This window comes from Brassica oleracea, chromosome C2, assembly GCF_000695525.1.
Source record: "Brassica oleracea var. oleracea cultivar TO1000 chromosome C2, BOL, whole genome shotgun sequence".
Classification (NCBI taxonomy): domain Eukaryota; kingdom Viridiplantae; phylum Streptophyta; class Magnoliopsida; order Brassicales; family Brassicaceae; genus Brassica; species Brassica oleracea.
In genome coordinates, this window is record NC_027749.1 from 49,193,529 (window position 1) to 49,213,120 (window position 19,592).

A 19,592-nucleotide genomic window follows, 5' to 3' on the forward strand; every position below is an offset into this window, starting at 1 on the left:
TTGGTTCATCAGAAAGAAGGTTAGCCATTTCGAGCTTCTCGAGTGGTCTGAATTCGCGAGAACTGAAGATCACATGATTTGTAAATGGCATAAATGTTCACATATGAACTCCGCTTGATATGATTCTTCTTCGAAGAGCTCCGTAATTGAGTTGAGAACATTCTCCAAGTGATTTCATGAGTAGAAGCCTCGTGGTTTGGTAGATATGAGTCAAACAATGAACATATATCTTTACTGCTTGCCATGCATGTCTGTTTTGCCCGGTGCACTACCCAAGGACCCTATGAATAAAATTAATTAAGTGTTTAATTAAAAAAAAAGAATTTATTAAAATATATTTTCATTTGTAACAGCCATTAATGTTGACAATAAGTAAAATTAATTGATTGTATTTCTAAGAAAGTTTTTGTTATAAATACTTAATGCTAAAAATTGAGATTATTTAATTTTTAGTGGTATTAGTTGTAATTAAAAGGTCACGTTTTTTTTTGGGCAACAAACGACTATTCTATTACTCAAATTAAAAGGTAACGGTTAGTTCGTACTTCAACTTTAATAAGATATATATATATATATATATATATATATATATACATCTCGAGATAATTTGTTGTTATTATTGCTGCTCATTTTTCTTTAAAATAAGTTTTAAAATTTCAAGTTTCTGATTTGTAAGTTGAAGAAATTCCTTATTTAAAAAGATACAATATTTTGTAAAGGAGTTTAATGATCGAGCTTAAATTAGATCACGAGTTATATGAACGATCTTTAATGAACATGAGCTGGCTCATGAGTTTGTTCTTTTTTATACTTACAATTATATATATATATTATATTTGGATAACTTCTATTTTGTATGTAAAAAATAGATAATTTCTATATTTATCATATTTATCTTCTAAAATTAAAATGTCAAACCAAATCTTCTTAAAAGATAATATCTATATTTATTATATTTATGTTCTAAAATTAAAATGTAAAACATACATATAAGACATTGAAAATGAATTGTCTCAAGACTCTGGATTTGGATCACTGGTTTTGCTTTAACTTAATTTTTATTAGGTGTTGTTTTTCTAATTTTTGTCATGTATTGGTTTTTATTTAGTATTTAATATTTATGTTTTGGATTTTTTAATATTTAAATTTTGAGCAATATTATAGAAGTTATTCTATCACTATTTTATTTTATAATTATTATTTTTATTTAGATCACGAGTTAACTCATTTAACTCATGATCTAGATGATCTTAGTTCGTTCGAGTTTATTTATTGAAGCTCATATAATAAATGAGCTGAGTTGAGCTAGTCCATGAAAGAGCTTAGCTCACTATGAACTGAGCTGAATTGAACGAGCTAACTCATTTTGACACCCCTATTCAACATCTCTTGGTCTATTGCATAATGCCAACTTTTGCTGGACCCCATTTGCGACCCAGTTCCCTTTAAGAGACTTCGTGTTAGGTGCAGTTATCTTTGTTGTTATCATTGGTTTAGGATTTTTATGCAGGTGTGTTTCATATACCCACGGGTGCTTCCAGCTCCGACGACGGAAAATATAGAAATGATCTGATAAACTTTATAAATCTTACTTATATGGTATTTGCGTGTATGACAAGGCAATGTATGTAAGCCTTTACAAGAGACGCTAGTCACCTGACTGTAAAGGAATAATTGGTTTATTTCAGATTAGACTATATCATTAAGAAAAATATATACAATATAGAGGTGAAAATTCATAATGATGAAATATTGGTGGAAGAATGTCACAGTGTTGGTAATCTGTCACCTCAAGGATCAATGTCCCTCAACTCTTTTGCATTAAAAGTTATTTTGAAGTTTCTACCTTGTAGGTGTTTTGATTGTTTTCCAAATTAACAATCACCCAAGGCATGGAACCGCATACTACGGCAGCTGTGGGCTGAAGCAGGCTGTGGTGGGGACAGAAACAGCTTTTACCCAGATTTATCATGGGCTGATTCAGGTTTATCAGGTTTATCTACGGTGAACAAAATATTCGTAAATTTTGATTCGATTCATTATTCGTTTCGAATCGAAAAATTCCGATATCCGTAACCGTATGAATCAAATCAAATATTATTATGCAATATCCGTAAAAATGAAACAAATCACAAATACTAAAAATTTTAGGAACAAATATGTGATTCGATCCGTTATATATATTTAAAGAATTTTATATATAACTTATATAAATATTATATTTTATATAAATTTAACAAAAATTTATTTATTAAATTTATCATATTGTTATTAGAATTTTAAAATTTAATAATTTTTTTTTAATTTTGTAATAAAATATTATTATTTCATATTTTTTTAAATTTTATTTATCTTTTAAATTATTATTTTATTTGAACAGATCGAATCGAATATCCGGTTTAAATCTTAAAAAAATCAGATATCCGGAACACCGAATATTTAGATGGCTATCAATCGATCCATATTAGATATATGATTATTCGGACGAAACGGATTGGATTACAAATACCTCCAAATACCCGTCCGTTCCCACTCCTAGATTTATCTAGTTCGTTTTTAAGATCTATAACAAGAGAATGAAGATTTTTTTATTGTTTTGTTTATATCTCTTTAATTTTTTGTTTATACATCAATCTATGATGAATTTATGTGCTTTTATGGAGATTAGTGAGTAGGATATTATAAAGATTTTGGGTTTATTAGATTATGACGGTTGATGCTTCATTCTTTATATTTTGTGTTTAATTTATAAAATTATTTTGATGTGTTTATTGCTAAGAAAAGGAAAAAAAACGAAGAAAGAAATGTTTGAAATACAAGTAACGACACGGAAGACCCGTAAAGTAAATGCTGGAGCGTTAAAATGCACTACCATTCCCATTTAATATTCGGTAAGTTAAGATTTGCGCCTTGCACCAGATAAACAATAGATATAAATTATTTTTATATATTATATATTTTTCACATATTAAGAAATAATAGATATATATTGATTAACTAAAAATTCAGTAAATTTTACGTATATAATTAAATTGGTAACACATAAATAAATTTATTAGTCTAAATAAACAGTTTTCCTATTTTATACGGTAAAAATTGAATTTAAATGATATTAACATATATATGATATATTTTTAATATTGATATCTATTAAATAATTTTTTACTCATATTGATTTTTGATCATCTGTATCTTTTTATAACAAAAACTTTAAATAATTGATAACAAAAATTTCATTGTGAAATGTTTAATAATTTTAGTAATTTCTAATTTTTAAAAAAAATTCAATGGAAAGTTTGAAATTTAAATATTAAGTTATCAATATATGTTCAAAGCTTTTATCATAAAAGTAGTTCAAAGTAAACATCAAAACTAAAATATTTATGTATTGTTTTGGTATATAGTTTAATTTAAATGAGATTAATATATATAGATACATTTATTAATCTTAATATTTATTAAATGAATTTTTTTTTTTTTTGATGAAATGTGAAATTTATTGATCAATATAGAAAGAATAGAGCTTTACAAAAAATAAAAGAGACTATAGAAAAGGATATACAATGCTCAAAAAAGAATGATCGGACTTCTAGTAACTTAAGCTGTAACTTCAAACCAACGTCGCATTAATCCTTCGAACTTGTGGCCAGCCTTGTATCGAAGAGAAGTAATCCTACTCCACACTGCTTTATCAATTATCCTGATCAGTTGATCTACTGTCCGAAACCCAGTGTGATGCCTCCTCCCATTCCTTTCCTTCCATAAGTGATAGACACAGCTCTGGAATGCCATTTTTAATAAGATCCTATCCAAAAGCTGAAGTGAGTTCCCGCTAACATACTGAAGCGTGGCCATCCAGTCTGGATCAGTACTATCTCCACCAACCGGTTTACTAGCTTGTCCCACACTGTGAAAGAATAAGGACATGCAAAGAAGATATGATCACGCGTCTCATCTCTCTCACCACACAATACACAACCTTGCTGAATGCCCCATGCTCTCATTCTGTCACCCGTTGACAATCTATTCTTTACTGCCAACCACACTATAAATGAGAAGCGCGGAACTCCTTGTGTAAACCATACAGTTTTGCTCCAAAAAACAGTAGCCTTTTTGTCCCTAACTTGCTCCCAAGTACTTGATGAGGAGAAGTAATTCTTGTAGGTATCCTCAGAGTGCTTCCACAGCACAATGTCAGGTCCGAGAGAGTCATGAGGGGGCTGTACATTGCAGATGCGGTCATAAAGCTCATGAAAAAAGCGACTCCTGTGACGTCGAATGTTCCAATTCGAATTCACGACTGCTTCCCTCACCCGAGCATGGCGAGCAACTCCCAGGTGACATTTGCCAACAGAGCCAGAGATATCAATTAACTTCCCTACTTGTAGCCAATCATCGACCCAGAAGAAAGCAGTCTCTGGCCATCATGAACCTCAACTCGTATGAACTGATAGACCTGCGAACGTAGTTTCAAGAGTTTCCTCCAAACCCATGATCCTTTCCCATCTTCCCTTACATCCCAAAAAGATTTTTGTCACAGTAAGTATTCTTGAATCCAGGAGACCCATAGAGAACTTTTTAGCGAGAAAATCTTCCATATTAAACTCATAGTGAAAACCTTAGAGGAGTCCTGAAGCTTTCGAATTCCAAGACCTCCCTCTTCCTTAGGACAGCAGAGATCAGCCCATGCTACCTTAGCTTTATTAGTCGGATTAGGAGAGCCCGACCATAAGAAAACGCTACACATACTTTCAATCTCATCCAGACAAGCTTTAGGAAGGATGAAAGCTTGGCTCCAAAAGTTTACGATGCTCGAAATGACTGACTTTATTAGTTGTAACCGGCCAGCATAGGAAAGACATTTGTTTCTCCAAGACAGCATCCTACTGCGAACCCTATCAATCAAAGGTTCATAATCCTGCTTCGTGAGTGCCTTGGTGGTAAGGGGCATACCCAAGTACCGAACCGGGAGCTTTTCCACCTTGATCCCTATATGCGCAGCCTCTTCAAGCAATGGGGTTATCGTCTGACCTGTGGCAAATATGGATGACTTGTTCGCATTTATATGAAGGTCTGAGATGCTAGCAAACTTCTTCATGACTTTCAGTACTCCTGAAGTGATCTAACGGACCCATCAGTAAACACAAGAATGTCATCAGCGAAACTGATATGTGTGAGCTGCTCTTCTTTGCACTGCGGGTGGTAGTCAAACTGATGCTCATGTGCTGCCCTATTCAACATCTTGGACAAGACATTGTTCAGTATGACATAGAGATAAGGTGAGAGAGAGCATCCCTGACGGATTCCTCGCGCGCTTGTGAAATACCCCTCCAAACTCCCGTTAACAGAAACAGAGAAAGCTGCAGTAGATATACAGACCATGATAGTATAAACTGCGGAGGAAGGCCCATAGCTTTTAGTACCAAGGTGATGAAAGACCACTTGACCGTGTCAAAAGCTTTGGAGATATCAAACTTAACTGTAGCTCTGTCAGAATTTGAAACTTTGTGATATCCATTCACGAGCTCTGATGCGAGAAAAACATTTTCGAGCATCAGCCGAACTTTGTTGAAAGCCGTCTGATTCGGCCAATTGCCTCATGGAGTATAGTTTTCAGCCTACGAGTAAGCACTTTGGAGATTACCTTATATATCACATTGCAGCAAGCAATTGGCCTGAAATCTTTCATGGTCTGCGTATCCTCCGTTTTGGGTATGAGTGTCAAGATCGTGGCATTGATCCCGGTTGGTAAGAAACCGAACAAGAAAAAGGACTGCACCGCTGTGATGAATTATCCCCCTATAACAGACCAAGCAGCTACATAGAACTCTTTGGTGAAGCCATCTGGACATGACACCTTATCATTAGGTAAAGCTTTCAGTGCTGATATAATTTCTTCCGCAGTCACAGGAGCTACTAACCCAGCAACAGAGCTAGCAGGACATCGATAAGTTAAAAGGTCCTCCAACATGTCCTCCGAATCAACCTCAGGGCCCTGCTGTCCTTGTCGGAACCTTTGGAAATGTTGCACTGCTTCCTTCTTAATATCTGAGACCTTTGTTAGCACTTCACCAGCATCATTCACCAGCTTTTTAATTGTATTTCGAGAAATTCTCGTCATCACGGCTCTATGAAAAAACACAGTATTGTGATCTCCAGCTCCCAGCCACCTGATACACGATTTCTGACAGAAAAACTTTTCCTCTATACTAGCCAATTTATTCCACCTAGCTGACGCCTCAGCAGCTGCTGCAAAGGTACTCGGATTGGGATCCACAAGAGCCTCATTCTGACATCGGCACATCTCTTCAAACGCTTGCTTTGTCCTGTTAGGCAAATCCGAGTTTTATTAAGCATTCTCATGTCGTTTTTGAGAAGCTTTAACTTTCCCTGAAATTTGCTCAGTGCAGCCCTAGAGTGATGAATAGGTTGTGTCGAGTCCCATATTCGCTTAACCGTGGGAAGGAAATCAGGGTGATCACAGAGGTAGTTGAAAAACCGGAAAGGCTTTCGTGTCTCATTTAGGTCTCCTGATATCGTGACCACACATCGTGCGTGATCAGATATACCACCAGCCTCAAAGCAAGCAGAAGATTGAGGGAAAGACCTAGGCCATGCCGCATTTATCAGCGCTTGATCGAGTTTCTTACCAATAGGATCTTCATCTTGTTTGCTCCACCAGGTAAACAGAGCCCCCGAAGAAGCTAGATCTGTTAAACCACAGTCCATCACAACATCCTGAAACTGCCGCATTCCAAGTAGAGATCGAGGAACAGTACCGCGAGAATGCTCCCCTGTAGACAGGGTAACATTGAAGTCCCCTATGACTATCCAAGGCATGTCAAGATGCCTGGGTGCCCCTTAGCTCCTCCCACAGTCTCCTCCTTTCCACTTCACAGTTCGACGCATAGACTGCAGAACATATAAACTGCTCACTTGTTTCAGGTACCTGGACCGCACAAGTTATTACCTGAGAGCTGATATGAAACTGAGTGACCACCACTTTATCTGACCAGCAGAACCATATACGTCCCAAATGATTATAATCATAATTTGCCAGCGAAGCCCACCACGGTAGTGCCTCTGCTACGCATTCTCCATACTTATCCAATTGAATTCGAGTTTCCAATAAATATCCAAATAGAAACTTCTCTGCCTGTACCCATCTTCTAACTTATCTATGTTTGCGAGGCATATTGAAGCCACGCATGTTCCATACAAAAAATGACGTCATAGCTTCCGACTGGAAGCTTTTTTGATGGATTGTGCCCTTACTGCTTTCGTCTCCTTACCACGCCCGGGGAGTTGTTTACTAAGCTTGAGGCTTGTTCCTGCACAAAACCTCACGTTCTTGGCTGTATCTTTCTTTGCATCCACCTTTTGCACCTCTGAAACAACCTCTGCCTCCTCTATGTCATCATCTGCATCCCCATCTCTCTCCTCATTATCCTCTATCGCTAGAACACTGAATCTGGACGGTGAGATCACCATATCCCCCTCGACTTGATCAAACTCTTTTGCCCCTGTAACCCTCACCCTATCAGTAGGTGGAGAAGGATTTCTACCTGCCAGGGCCCAGTCAAGCTTCAAAGCATCAGTATTCATATCCCCACCCGTAGTACCGCCAACCTCAAACTTTTCACGTGACTTATCTCCCACCACATTACTTCCCAAAGCTGGAGGGATAACCTCAAGCTCGTGGAGCAAGTCACTTACAACATTGAGGTTCAGGGTGATCGCATACCTTACCTGCCCATATCCATTTATCTCCACATCAGGGGTCTCCGTAGCCACTGCTATCTCCTTGTCCTTTTGAAGAACCTTTATCTTCCTCGAATTAGAGCTCTCTCCCTTGTGGCCCAAAGCATTGCAGATGTTGCACCTAGGAGGCAGCCAGGGGTAGCATACATCAATCACCACTTGCACACCATCCTTGTCCACAAAGCTGATCTTTTCCACCAGCGGCTTATGGAGGTCAATCTCAACAAGAACTCAAGCCACGTCAAGCCACAAACATTTCTCCGTACTGGGGTGAAGTTTGACGAATTTTCCAGCAGCATGACTCAAACATTTCAGAGCCTTATGAAAGAAAAGCATAGTCGGCACGCCCTTAAGATCAATCCAAATGGGCATGGCCGACAGATCCAGAGGCTGAATGGCCGATTCTGGAGATCACTTGTTGACTACCAATGGAATATCCGCAATATGCCAGTAGCGCCGCTGAATCACTCGAGCTCTCATCTGAGGATTCTCAATCCAAAATAAAACCGTGTTCTTCTCCAGAAACTGCACATCAATTTTACTTCCCATCTTCGGCGAAGACCAGAGTCGGTTCACCGTAGTGTGGATGGACCCGACATGAGGAGCATCCCCAGTGAAATACCCAACCACATAGCATCTCCACAAAGGGTTTGGATCAGTCAAGATCTCATCTGGATCGTCAATTCCACCACGCCATTAACAGCTTCAGGAGGAGGCAAAGGTTCCACAGGGGGGTGGTTTGTCCACGGGGAGCGATTTCCTTCTCGAGGGGCTGAGACGCCTTCACGAGACTCCTTCGGAGGTGGAGCAGAGCCTTCTAGGGCAGCCGTCGGAGCAGTCAGAGAGTCACCAGTCGAGTCGCCGTCTTCGTCGCCTAGGGTTACCATATTTACCTGTTTTGCTGTTATCACAATATTTCTAACTTTTTTTATTAAACGAGAATTTCCACTTATATGATTTTATAATCATTTGTATCTTGTCATAAAAAAAAATTTAAACCATGGAACACAAATTCTTAATGTGATGTTTTTAACAGTTTTAGTAATTTATAATCATTTTTCAAAATTCAAAATATGAAATATACATAAAATATAAAATTATATTAAATAGTTAATTTGGTTGTTCAATTTATTATAATAAGTTCAAATTAAAAAACTGATAGAGGATACACTAATTTTTATGAAATCTCTATTATTAAAAATCATTATTTGTCATATATACTTTAACCACTTTAGGCAATTCCGTAATTTTATTTAAGGAAAGAATGAAAAGAATTAAGAATTAATTTATTTTTAGTTTAATAAAAATTTTATTATATATTTAGATAAACCAACTTATTTTCTTAAGGATTCTAAGAATCATTGTGCTGATGACACATGACTACCTCAAATGTTATAATGTTTCTCTTCTAATATATAAGAGATTTATTACAATTTCTTATATTTTATACTTGACTAACAAAATTTTCCTGGTCAAAGAACTTTCATTCCCTATTTAATACTCATTTACTTTATAAAGTTTCATAATTTTACCAAAACAGGTTTCATAATATATAGTAACATAGTGCCAGTTAAACATTTATCCATATTTTCTTTATTTAGAATAAATATTACCAAAAACAAACAAATCAAACTTAATTATAATTATAATTTTCTATTCATTCCTTGACATCTTAATATGTATGTATATATATATATATAACAGAGCATTCTAAACACAGCGAAAACAAAAATGTCAAGAGGAATTAGGATGGCTCTAGTTATGAATCTCTTATCTCTTCTATTTTCAGGAGTCTTAGTTCATTCCGGTCAAAGTACCGTACCTCTCAAATCCTTCAAGGTCAGATTTAAAACAAAAACTTTGGAAACATATATGTTTCCCATATTTTAATCTATTTAATTAAGTCAGCATCATTTTTCTTATATCATGTAATGAGATCAACGTCCTTTTTCATTTACAGATAGGTGAAAATGTAACATATGATTGTATAGATATTTATATGCAATCAGGACTTGATCATCCCTTACTCAAATACCATACGATTGAGGTGCGTGATTTTAAAAATTGGTCCTACACAGATTTTTTATGAAATGTGATTTTTAACTTTACTATTTTTGCACCTTTTGAAAGATGAAACCATCAGTTTCAAGGACTGAACTGAAAAGTCAAATTGGCATAAACAAAGTACAAAAACAGAAAATACCATGTCCAGATGGGACAATTCCTGTATGGAGAAATACAAAAGAATTCACCACCAACACTCAGGTTTTGGCCAAGAACCATGTTCATTTTCTATCACCTGATAGTCCTGGAACACATGTAAAACATTCAATTTCCTCTTAATAAACTTACACCTCATATTTTCTTATATGTATATATTAAGTATTAATATATGGAATATATATATATGTAACATTGGACACAGTGGTTGACTATAAACATTCACTTTTGGTAGCTTGCTGGAGTAAGGTCACAGAATGGTCCATATCGTGGGGTAGAAGCTTGGTTTAAAATGTTTAAACTAGACATCGCAAAAGATCAAGCCTCCTATGGTCAAATATATATTGGCAGTGGATCCAATACCGAGGTCAATTTTATTTCAGCGGGTTGGATGGTAGATTTACATTTTACTGTTTTTTTCTTTAATCCGTTTGATGGTGTGGATATTCCTAAAATATTGCAAATATTTTACAGATAAATCCAAGCTTTTTTGGTGACGGACGTACTTGGACATATGGATTTTGGAAGGTGTGCGTGTGATATATATTCTTGGTTTCTTTCAATTGTGTAGAAAATATACTATACTTGTTGAATCTCTAAATAAAATAATATGTAAATATAAATATGATTTTATAGGGTAAAGATGGAAAAGGATGTTACAATACAGCATGTTCAGGGTTTGTTCAAGTATCGCAGACGGTTCCCATAGTTCAACCCATTGATTTTCCGGCTGGCAAGTCTCTCTGGTTGCATTACTCCATCCATCAGGTAATTTTCTTAATTTTATATATTTATTTTACATATGTCATTCCCACTAAGGAGTGAAGTATTTATGAATTTATATAATCAAATTAGTGGTTGATTCTATAAATTACATCCTTTCAAAAACTTTGTTTAATACATTTTTTACTGCAAGTCATATAAACTAACAAATACTTATTTCTTTATTAATTATATGTGAAAAGGACAAAAATACAGGAAACTGGTGGCTTACAGAACTGGGGTCAGGTGAACCCAACGTCGATATTGGATATTGGCCAAAAGAGATATTTAACCTTTTAGACAATGGTGCAAATATGGTTGGAGCTGGTGGTGTGGTTCAGGCTTCAAGTTCTGGTTCAAGCCCTGAGATGGGTAATGGTCAATTTCCGAATGTTGATCACCCCAGGGATTCAGGAATTTTCACAAATGTCGAAGTTATGGATTCCAATTATGTGCAGCATAAAATGAATTATTTTCCAACAGAAGTGGTTCTAGATAGTCCCAAATGCTATGGGCTAACAATTGGTAAGATATTTAAATTCCGACCCCATCCACTTGGTTACTATTTTAATTATGGTGGTCCAGGAGGAAACTCTTGTGGAGTTTGATATTTTCAAGTGTAATATTGAAATTTGAATTTCAATAAATATTAATAATATATTAAGAAAATGCAAAGAGTTATAATTATGTCTTCTTTATAATTATTTTTCTCCAGGTTAGTGGCATTTTAATTTGTAAATGGTTGATGACTTATTTAACTGTTAGGAACGCTTGTAAAACTGAAGAGGAAAAAAAAAATATATATATATATATACTCTAATACAGTTCACTAGAAGATACAAGTTACACCTTCGCAAGTCGTACCTTGAAACATGTTTTCTCTTTTGTTCTGCTCCTAGTAAATATATTACCACTCTTGCTTGATGTGGGCATCATGTATCAAACGTACTAAAAATATTAAGCTTTAAAGAAAAAAGAACAAGAGGAGAGAATTTTATTCTTGATTTTCTTTGATAACGAACAGGCAAAGAGGGATGGTGTCTCACCCTCTGTATCAGCTATTCATGTTTTCTTCGGTTCTAACTGGTGATCACTATAAAAACAATAAAATGATCAGAAAAAGAATGAAAGAAAATAAATAATTAAAATAAAACAGGGTATATATATGTTATTTATTGTTGCTTCTCAAATTTGTTAAGGAATATTTTTGTTTAATAATTTATTAAAGATAAGAAATAAGAGAAAAGATATGGAAAAAATATTCCTAATAAACTGTTATATTTAAAGAATGTTTTTTTCTTAATTTCCATTCATTTATTTAGCCACACCATTTAAAACCTTGATATTTGTTCTTATATGGTACTTTTTATCCACTTTTCTTTTTGTTTTTGTCGACAACTTTTTACCCACTTTACACATTGAATTTGGACCCAAATAAAAACAGTATGTTAAGAGCAATTCCAATGGTGTTACTCACCATTGGAATCCTCAACAATAGAATAATAGTTTTTTTACTTTTTTGAACATGTATCCTTGTCATATTTCTCAGTTCACTCAAAAGGAGATCATAACTATAAGGAGCAAAGATCATTGTAATAAAAATTACCAGAGTGGTTGTAGGAGTTAATGTTGCAGAGATTGTTGGCCTCCTTGCTGAACTGAACCTTGGTGTTGCCTCTTCCGAACTGTTTGACCAAGAAACAGTCCAGGACAACGAAGGTGAGCCATTAAGCCCTGCTTCATCCACCCTGCACGTTTCTCCCTGTTTTTGGCCAGTGAGATCCAGAAAACGGTTCTTGAGCTCCACAGAAGAACATTCAGTCAATTGGTTTTGTCCTGGAACCTACATTGCAATCAAGTGTTATCATGTTTAAATATCTTTGACACCCCAGCAACAACAACAACAAATAAACGTCATCTTTAACAGAGTAGAAAATAACTAAGTTAATAGACAAACCAAAATTCAACACATCTTTAGTAGAAGAAACCATAACATACAATACACATACCTTGTAAGCACCAGCATAGAATTCATTTCCAAGCATGTCCTGTATCATTCCACGGAACCGAACAAGAGTGTTGGGCTGCACCCACTTGATACTTGACGAATCAAGAATTGGAACCTACAGTGAACACACACACAAACAAATTGATTAGTTCAAAAAACTGATAACAGATCCTATAGAGAGTGTCTTTATAGTATATAATAAAGCTACAGCATTTAGGTTATAACCTTCAAGAGCTTTCGAATGTGTTGTTTCAGGGACGAGGATAGTCTATCTCCACGGCCAGGTTCCAGGTACACATATAAGTCTGCAAGACGCAACCAAAACCGCGCAGGATTGGTTTTAACAAGAGGGTCTTTCTGTGAAAGCAAGTAACTTTTACGCAAACTTGATCATAAACCAAGCGATCAAAGCACACAGTGAATCAAACTTAAACACCATCCATCATGTTGCATTATTATTAACAAACATAAAACACACAAGTTCTTATCTTTAGACTATCAACATGCTTTTCAATCAAATCATATTAGTGAATTCCAGACCCAAATATTTCATAGAACAGACGAAAAAAATCTAATAACGAAGAAGAAATGATTCACCATTCTTTGTGTAACGACGGAAGGAATCAAAGGGAGAAAGAGGATCGAGTCTGGAAGAAGCTCTTTTTATGAAGTCGTGAATCTTCTTCTTCTTCTCCAATATCTGCACCAACAAGTAATCCAATTACCAAATTTCAAATCGAAATTTCGAAAACTCTGAGAAAACAAAGTTTCGAAAGTTCTTTTCTCTCTACAAATCTACGCCACGAAGAAGAAGGAAGAAGCGTAGAGACAGAACCACCAGACGTATTCGTTGCACAAGATGAAATTTGGGGGAGAAACAAAAGTCGCAGAGATGTTCGTTGATGACGACGAAAGGATTGGGAGGCGATGGAAGGAAAGTGGGGGAGGGGAGAATAGAGGATGCCACGTATTAAGGATTTCTCTTTTTTAATCCTTAACTAAGGATTAATTATTAAGTTTTTTCATTATTTTAATCAAATTTAATTGTAAAGCATTAAAGATTTTTGTCTAAAGATTTGTTAGGATCCCGCGTTGTAGATGGTCTTAGAAATGGATTTGACTAAGACTGGACATCATCATTTGTGGTATCTGTTTCTTATTGCTAATTTTTTGATGACAAGGTAACCGTAGATTTCATTTCAGGATGAGGAAGCAAGTATTGGTTCTAATAATTACGTGCAAAAAACTCTCAAATCATATACTTCAAGCATTCTCTGCGCCAGGATCAATAATGTGTTTTGGCATCATGCATTTTTATCCGTACTGATCGTGTTTTCCGACCTTAGAGTGTCTCAACCGACGTATCTAACAGAAGTTCTAATAAAAAAATATAAAAAGGAAGAAAGAGAACTACACCGATCTTTATTTTGGACAGTTTTAGAAGTCATTTGAAACCTATATGTGTCATGTGGATCTTTGTCACTGGTTTATTTTTTTCGTAACAGTTTAAAATAAAACATTATAATTAAAGTGTCAGAGATAATACTATTTAAATGAATAAGATATTTAAAAGAAGATATGAGGCGTTGGGGTTGCTCTTAAGAGCACACGCACATGTGTGGTTTGACTTTCTTACTAGAAAAAGTACTAAAATCATATCCCAATATATAAAAAGGATTGAACTCAAACTCTGAAACTATCCACCTAAGATTAAAAAAATCCACCAATCATCCGCTAACAAAATGACACTTTATGATTGATAATCCAATCGCCTCAACTCCCCTTCGGTTCTCTTCTTCTTCCTCCCAACTTCAGAGTAAATGAAAACTTTATGATTGATAAATGGAAGATTTCTTAGATCAAGATATGTATTTTGTTCGAATGGTGGCGTTCATGCCGAAGATGAACAGTTTCGAACATGTACTGTTCCATTTCATTTTGCGGTATCAGATCCCAGAGAGCAGCTGTGGCGTAAGAGAAATACGAGAGGCCGTCTATCGTGGTGTTGGATCGCTGTATGAGAGGAAGGTCCACTGGCTACGACGAGGAAGGTTGGACTCTCAATTGATGTATGTGGCCTAAATCACCAGGTGATTAACTATGTACCTAATTAGTTTAGAATTCTGCTGATAATTATGACGTATATTGGAAATATTACAAAATGATACACATCCAATATGTATACATTCGACTAATATCAATATTCCATATTTTGTATGTTTGTGTTTTGTCTATCTAAGGATTAGTCTCTTCGGATTGATCATAATTATATTCATCATTCAGAGCATCTCCAACCGCTCTTTATCCCTTTATTTTTTGAAGAGTTTTGCACTCCAACAACCATTTATCTCTTTATATTTTAAAGGGTGAATAGTTCACCTTCAAATATAAAAAGTCACTATTTAGATTTTTTTAAACACTATTTACTTTTCACTTTAATTTTTGTATTTATATAAGTTTAATGATTATGTACTTAAAATTTTTCTTTTTATGTTTTTTTGTATTATTGTGATATTTGCACATAACTTTTATAATATTTGGTTTTATAAAGTAATTCACAAATTAATAAAATAATTAGACTTATTATACTAAAAAGAAAATAATATTAATACAAATATAATATAAACATATTATTTCACAAAACAATAATATTACATTTAGGAAATTTTACACAAATTTAAAACTATAATAGAAGCTTAATATTTTACATCAAAATACATGTTACATAATAAGGTGAAAATATTATACAAACTAATATAAATTACAATACTAATATTCAGGTAAATTTGATCCCGAACCTCCAAGATCACCAAAATATTGTCCATACAAATTTGGAGTAGTCTCACCTTGTTGTTGTTTAGTTCTTTTCTGTACGATTCTTTCTTGTTCAGATTGGATAAACTGACGAGTCTTACTATCGTCGATCGAGTTTAAATTTGTCAACAAGATTTTATTTTCTTCCCCCATCTCTTTTAAAGCTATTTTTTTTTTTTTTGCATGCGTAATTGAACCATCTCCTAATTTCTTTCCCTAGTTGATGCTCTCTCTTTCAGGAAATTTAGGATTTGTTCATTTGATGAAACCAAAGTATCCATAGATGAGTTATTACCTTCGGCAAGTTTTCTTTTGAGTTTTGCTTTCTTCGATCCAATAGGACGTTGTGATGAATTGAAACCACCATCATCACTGTTTAAATTGATTGAAAATGAAGAAAATCCAGTTGATTGTGATGATGGAGAATAGACGGTGCCACTCTCATTATCAAGAATACCGATATTGACATTGTATGAAAACCTTGGAATATCTTTCATCAACACCCACACATGATCAAATTTAAAACCTTTTTTTAGCTTTGAATCTTGCACTAATAATTTATTTGCTTTCTCCATCTACAATATTTTGAAACAAATAAAACGTGATTAAATATATAATCAATAAAATAAATAAATAACACATATAGATTTAATTTAAACTTACAATGTCTTGTTCGGATGCACCACTTGGTTGCATATTTTGCACTTGGATCACACAACTCTTCAAGTTTCTAACATAATACAAAATAATGCCTATCCTACGTTCTAAAGATCTATTGCTCCTAACTTCCCAACTTTCTAGTTCTTTTGCATTGTAGCTTTTTTGTTATTTTATCCCATAATGTCTCCAGAGCTTGATTGTTGCTAGTAATGGGATCTTGTGATATCCCATAATGACATAACAACTCATCTTCTTGTTGGTTGAATGATGTGTCTCTACTTCTTTCCATTTTTTGTATACAAGAAAAACATATGAATGAGTGTGAATTTTTTCATTTAGTAAAGTCTATTATTTATACACAAAAAGAAATGTATCAGAACCTAAATGAATGAACATAAATTATGGTTGGGGGTTATCTTATCTACTAAATATGGTTGGAGGTTGGATAAGAAAATGACAAAATTTCATTTAATGGTTGTTGAGACATAAAATCTATTGAATGGCACAATGAATAGTGTGAATCAATTGATATGGTTGGAGGTTGGACACATAGTAATATTTATTTATATATATATAGATATGCATTTTCATCAAACAACATATCAACAAAACTTCAGATAAAAATGAATTTTAATATCGGAGATTCATCTTTTCAAAAGTCTTCTTCTTCTTCAGACTCTTCTGAATTTGATCAATGGATTACTGATGAGAATGAGGCAATGGAGAGAGAACAACAAATTGTAGTTAATTTGTTTATCAACAATAATCGTCTTATTCACCAACTCAATCACGAAAATAATCATGCAAGTCACCGCTGCTATATTGTCGGTCATGCAGTTATTCTTCGTGGTAGACAAAATGCTCATCGTAATTTATACAATGATTATTTTCTGATAATCATGTGTATGGTGAAAGAGAGTTTCATCGTCGATTTAGAATGTCAAAAAAGTTACTTCTTCACATTGTTCATGTTGTTAAACAACATGACAACGACTTCAACCAATGACGTGATGCATCTGGTAGACTTGGATTATCAACTCTACATAAGGTAACGGCTTCTATTCGGATCTTAGCATATGGCATGCCTACTGATGCGACCAATGAATACATCAAAACATGAGAGTTCACAGCAATTGAATGCATGAAAAGATTTTGTCGTGCAATTGTAGCTGTCTTTTCAGATTGGTATCCCAGGTCACCAACAACAGAAGACGTTTCAATACTTCTCACCATCGGCCAGCAACGTGGATTTCCTGGAATGTTAGGCAGTCTTAATTGTATGCATTGGAAGTGGAAAAATTGTCCAACTGCATGGGCAGGGTAATTTGCCAATCGTAGCGGGTCACCCACGTTCATTCTCGAAGCGGTTGCGGATTATGATTTATGGATATAGCATGCCTATTTTGGAATGCCAGGCAGCAACAACGATATTAATGTTTTAAAGTCTTCTAACTTATTTTGCAAGCTTGCTCAAGGTACTGCTCCTCCAGCCAATTCAAGGACAAGAATATAACAAGGGTTATTATTTAGACTATGGTATATATCCTAAATGGTCAACAATTGTCCAAACAATTAGCGATCCCCAAGGTCCAAAAAAGAAGTTGTATGCATCATAACAAGAATCATGTCGGAAAGATGTTGAACGAGCTTTCGGAGTCCTACAATCCATATTTGCTATCATCGCAGGATCCTCACGTTATTGGAAGAAAGATGTATTGCATGACATAATGACATCATGTATTATAATGCATAACATGATTATTGAGGATGAACGAGATGTTAATGCACCGATTAGAGATGCAAGACCAGCACCACCAGCAAACGTTGAAATGACGATAAATGAGGATATGCGGTTCAAAAAATTTTAGCACGTAATCTTCAGATCAAAGATAAAGAAGCTCACTTATCACTTAGAAATGCTTTGATTGATCATATATGGGACCATTACGGAAATAATGTTATTGATTAGTTTTATATATTATTTGTATCTTTGTTATTTGGATTATATGTGTTATTATTATTATTATTATAAGTAATTTTGTGTTATTATTTATTTCTGAGAATATGTTTAGTGATTATCAATTTAAAATGTATGTTTATTGCTTATTGATGGAAGTTTAGTGATTATAGTTAATTATTAATAACATTGAGTTCTAAAGTGTAATATCTAAAAAATTTAGGAATTTTTTTTTAAAGGGCACCATTGGAGAACCACCCATTTATCCCTCTATTTTAGGTGGATCGCTCCTATAAAATAAAGATTATTGGTGGAGATGCTCTCAATATGTTATATTGCTTTTGGTTGGTCCTGCAATTAACAGTATCTGTTCTTCCTCTCAGTTTTCGTAAATGCCTAAGCTTCAAAGCAAAGATCAATATATACACCATAATCCAGAGAAATCACAAATCAAAACAAGGAAAGACTGGAGTCTAGGGAATGTTCAGTCATGTGATATATAGAGTTCTTCTATCCACAAGAGTCAGTGAACATCACTAAAATCAAACCAAGTATTTTGGATTGTTTGAAGGGTTAGAGTTCTTTTATGTTTTAGTTAAAGTGACCACCTGAATCTAGAGATGATTGAACGTTAATGATTATGATTCGTGCAATTCTTTATTCTGTTATTGCTCCATATTCCATGATATACATGAGATTAGAAACAAAACGCTTATTCATGGAGAAGGTTATAGTATTGCAACAGTATATTCAGGTTTGTTGTGCTGCTTTCTTAAATTTCTTAAATTTGATTTAACAAAAGAATGGAGAAACCGGGATAAAGAGTCGATACTGCGGATTCCATTGCATGCCACATTTTTCCAATAACAGGTTAGATTACATTGCACCTCTTCTTTGTTCTCAATGTTAAATGAAAGTTTTTTTGTGCAGTAGCTCTTAACAGGGAGGCTCAACCTTTCTTTTGGTAGTTAATGCATGGAAAACTGGTTTGGCTACTAGGGCTTTAAGCAATAGACTTCTGTTTCTTTTTTGTGTTTCATATACATAAAATTATCTCTACATATCAGTTTGGGAGATCTCCTCAAAAAAGTAAAATTTTGACTTTAAAGGCCATTGCAAATTGGTAGACATTAATTGGCTATGAAAAAAATCAGTGGTGTAAATGAAGTGTTGGGGAAATACTTCTGTTGTTATTACTGTCGACCAGAAGGTCCATATATATACAAGGTATTAGACCGTCATAAGGTCATGTTTATCCTAACAAGATAAGGATAAGGATAAACACTATGTTACAGATATACATGGAATATATACTAGATAAACACATAGTCTCTGGTTGTCTTTATCATGTCCCGGATTGGGCCTGCAGTACGGGCTGGTCCATGGTCGATCATCATTTGGTTTATAACA

General features: G+C 34.5%; 3 protein-coding genes across 4 annotated transcripts; 2 read left to right on the top strand and 1 right to left on the bottom strand.

Annotated features, from left to right (window-relative positions):
- Nucleotides 1-9,486: 9,486 nt before the first annotated feature.
- LOC106325363 lies at nt 9,487-11,430 on the top strand. 2 transcript variants are annotated; one of them, XM_013763419.1, is made up of 7 exons: nt 9,487-9,600; nt 9,722-9,808; nt 9,892-10,080; nt 10,217-10,375; nt 10,456-10,509; nt 10,618-10,749; nt 10,947-11,430. In XM_013763419.1, exons 1-7 carry the CDS (start codon nt 9,493-9,495, stop codon nt 11,349-11,351), a joined length of 1,134 nt encoding a protein of 377 aa, XP_013618873.1. In that variant the 5' UTR covers nt 9,487-9,492; the 3' UTR covers nt 11,352-11,430. The 2 variants fall into 2 exon arrangements, with proteins under 2 accessions (XP_013618873.1, XP_013618874.1); XM_013763420.1 differs by having other exon boundaries at nt 9,495-9,600; nt 10,217-10,348.
- Nucleotides 11,431-11,607: 177 nt separating this feature from the next.
- On the bottom strand, nt 11,608-16,062 carry LOC106324496. Its single transcript, XM_013762459.1, has 7 exons — nt 15,861-16,062; nt 13,595-13,731; nt 13,349-13,451; nt 12,977-13,056; nt 12,753-12,866; nt 12,350-12,586; nt 11,608-11,836 (listed from the first exon to the last, which is right to left on the bottom strand). Exons 1-7 carry the CDS (start codon nt 16,060-16,062, stop codon nt 11,834-11,836), a joined length of 876 nt encoding a protein of 291 aa, XP_013617913.1. The 3' UTR covers nt 11,608-11,833.
- Nucleotides 16,063-16,944: 882 nt separating this feature from the next.
- On the top strand, nt 16,945-17,490 carry LOC106324497. Its single transcript, XM_013762460.1, has 2 exons — nt 16,945-17,244; nt 17,395-17,490. The coding sequence occupies exons 1-2, from the start codon at nt 16,945-16,947 to the stop codon at nt 17,488-17,490; spliced, it is 396 nt and encodes a 131-aa protein (XP_013617914.1).
- The last annotated feature ends 2,102 nt before the right edge of the window (nt 17,491-19,592 follow it).

Bases quoted from the DNA above. Each gene is read 5' to 3' on its own strand.
- LOC106325363 (XM_013763419.1), top strand. From the start codon at position 9,493: ATGTCAAGAGGAATTAGGATGGCTCTAGTTATGAATCTCTTATCTCTT. The intron at 10,081-10,216 runs GTAAAACATTCA...CACTTTTGGTAG, and splicing joins CTGATAGTCCTGGAACACAT to CTTGCTGGAGTAAGGTCACA. The intron at 10,510-10,617 runs GTGTGCGTGTGA...ATGATTTTATAG, and splicing joins GGACATATGGATTTTGGAAG to GGTAAAGATGGAAAAGGATG.
- LOC106324496 (XM_013762459.1), bottom strand. From the start codon at position 16,062: ATGAAAGATATTCCAAGGTTTTCATACAATGTCAATATCGGTATTCTT. The intron at 13,452-13,594 runs GTCTGGTGGTTC...TTGTTGGTGCAG, and splicing joins TCATCTTGTGCAACGAATAC to ATATTGGAGAAGAAGAAGAA. The intron at 12,867-12,976 runs GTTATAACCTAA...TGTTCACTGTAG, and splicing joins ACATTCGAAAGCTCTTGAAG to GTTCCAATTCTTGATTCGTC.
- LOC106324497 (XM_013762460.1), top strand. From the start codon at position 16,945: ATGGAGAGAGAACAACAAATTGTAGTTAATTTGTTTATCAACAATAAT. The intron at 17,245-17,394 runs GTAGACTTGGAT...GTGCAATTGTAG, and splicing joins CCAATGACGTGATGCATCTG to CTGTCTTTTCAGATTGGTAT.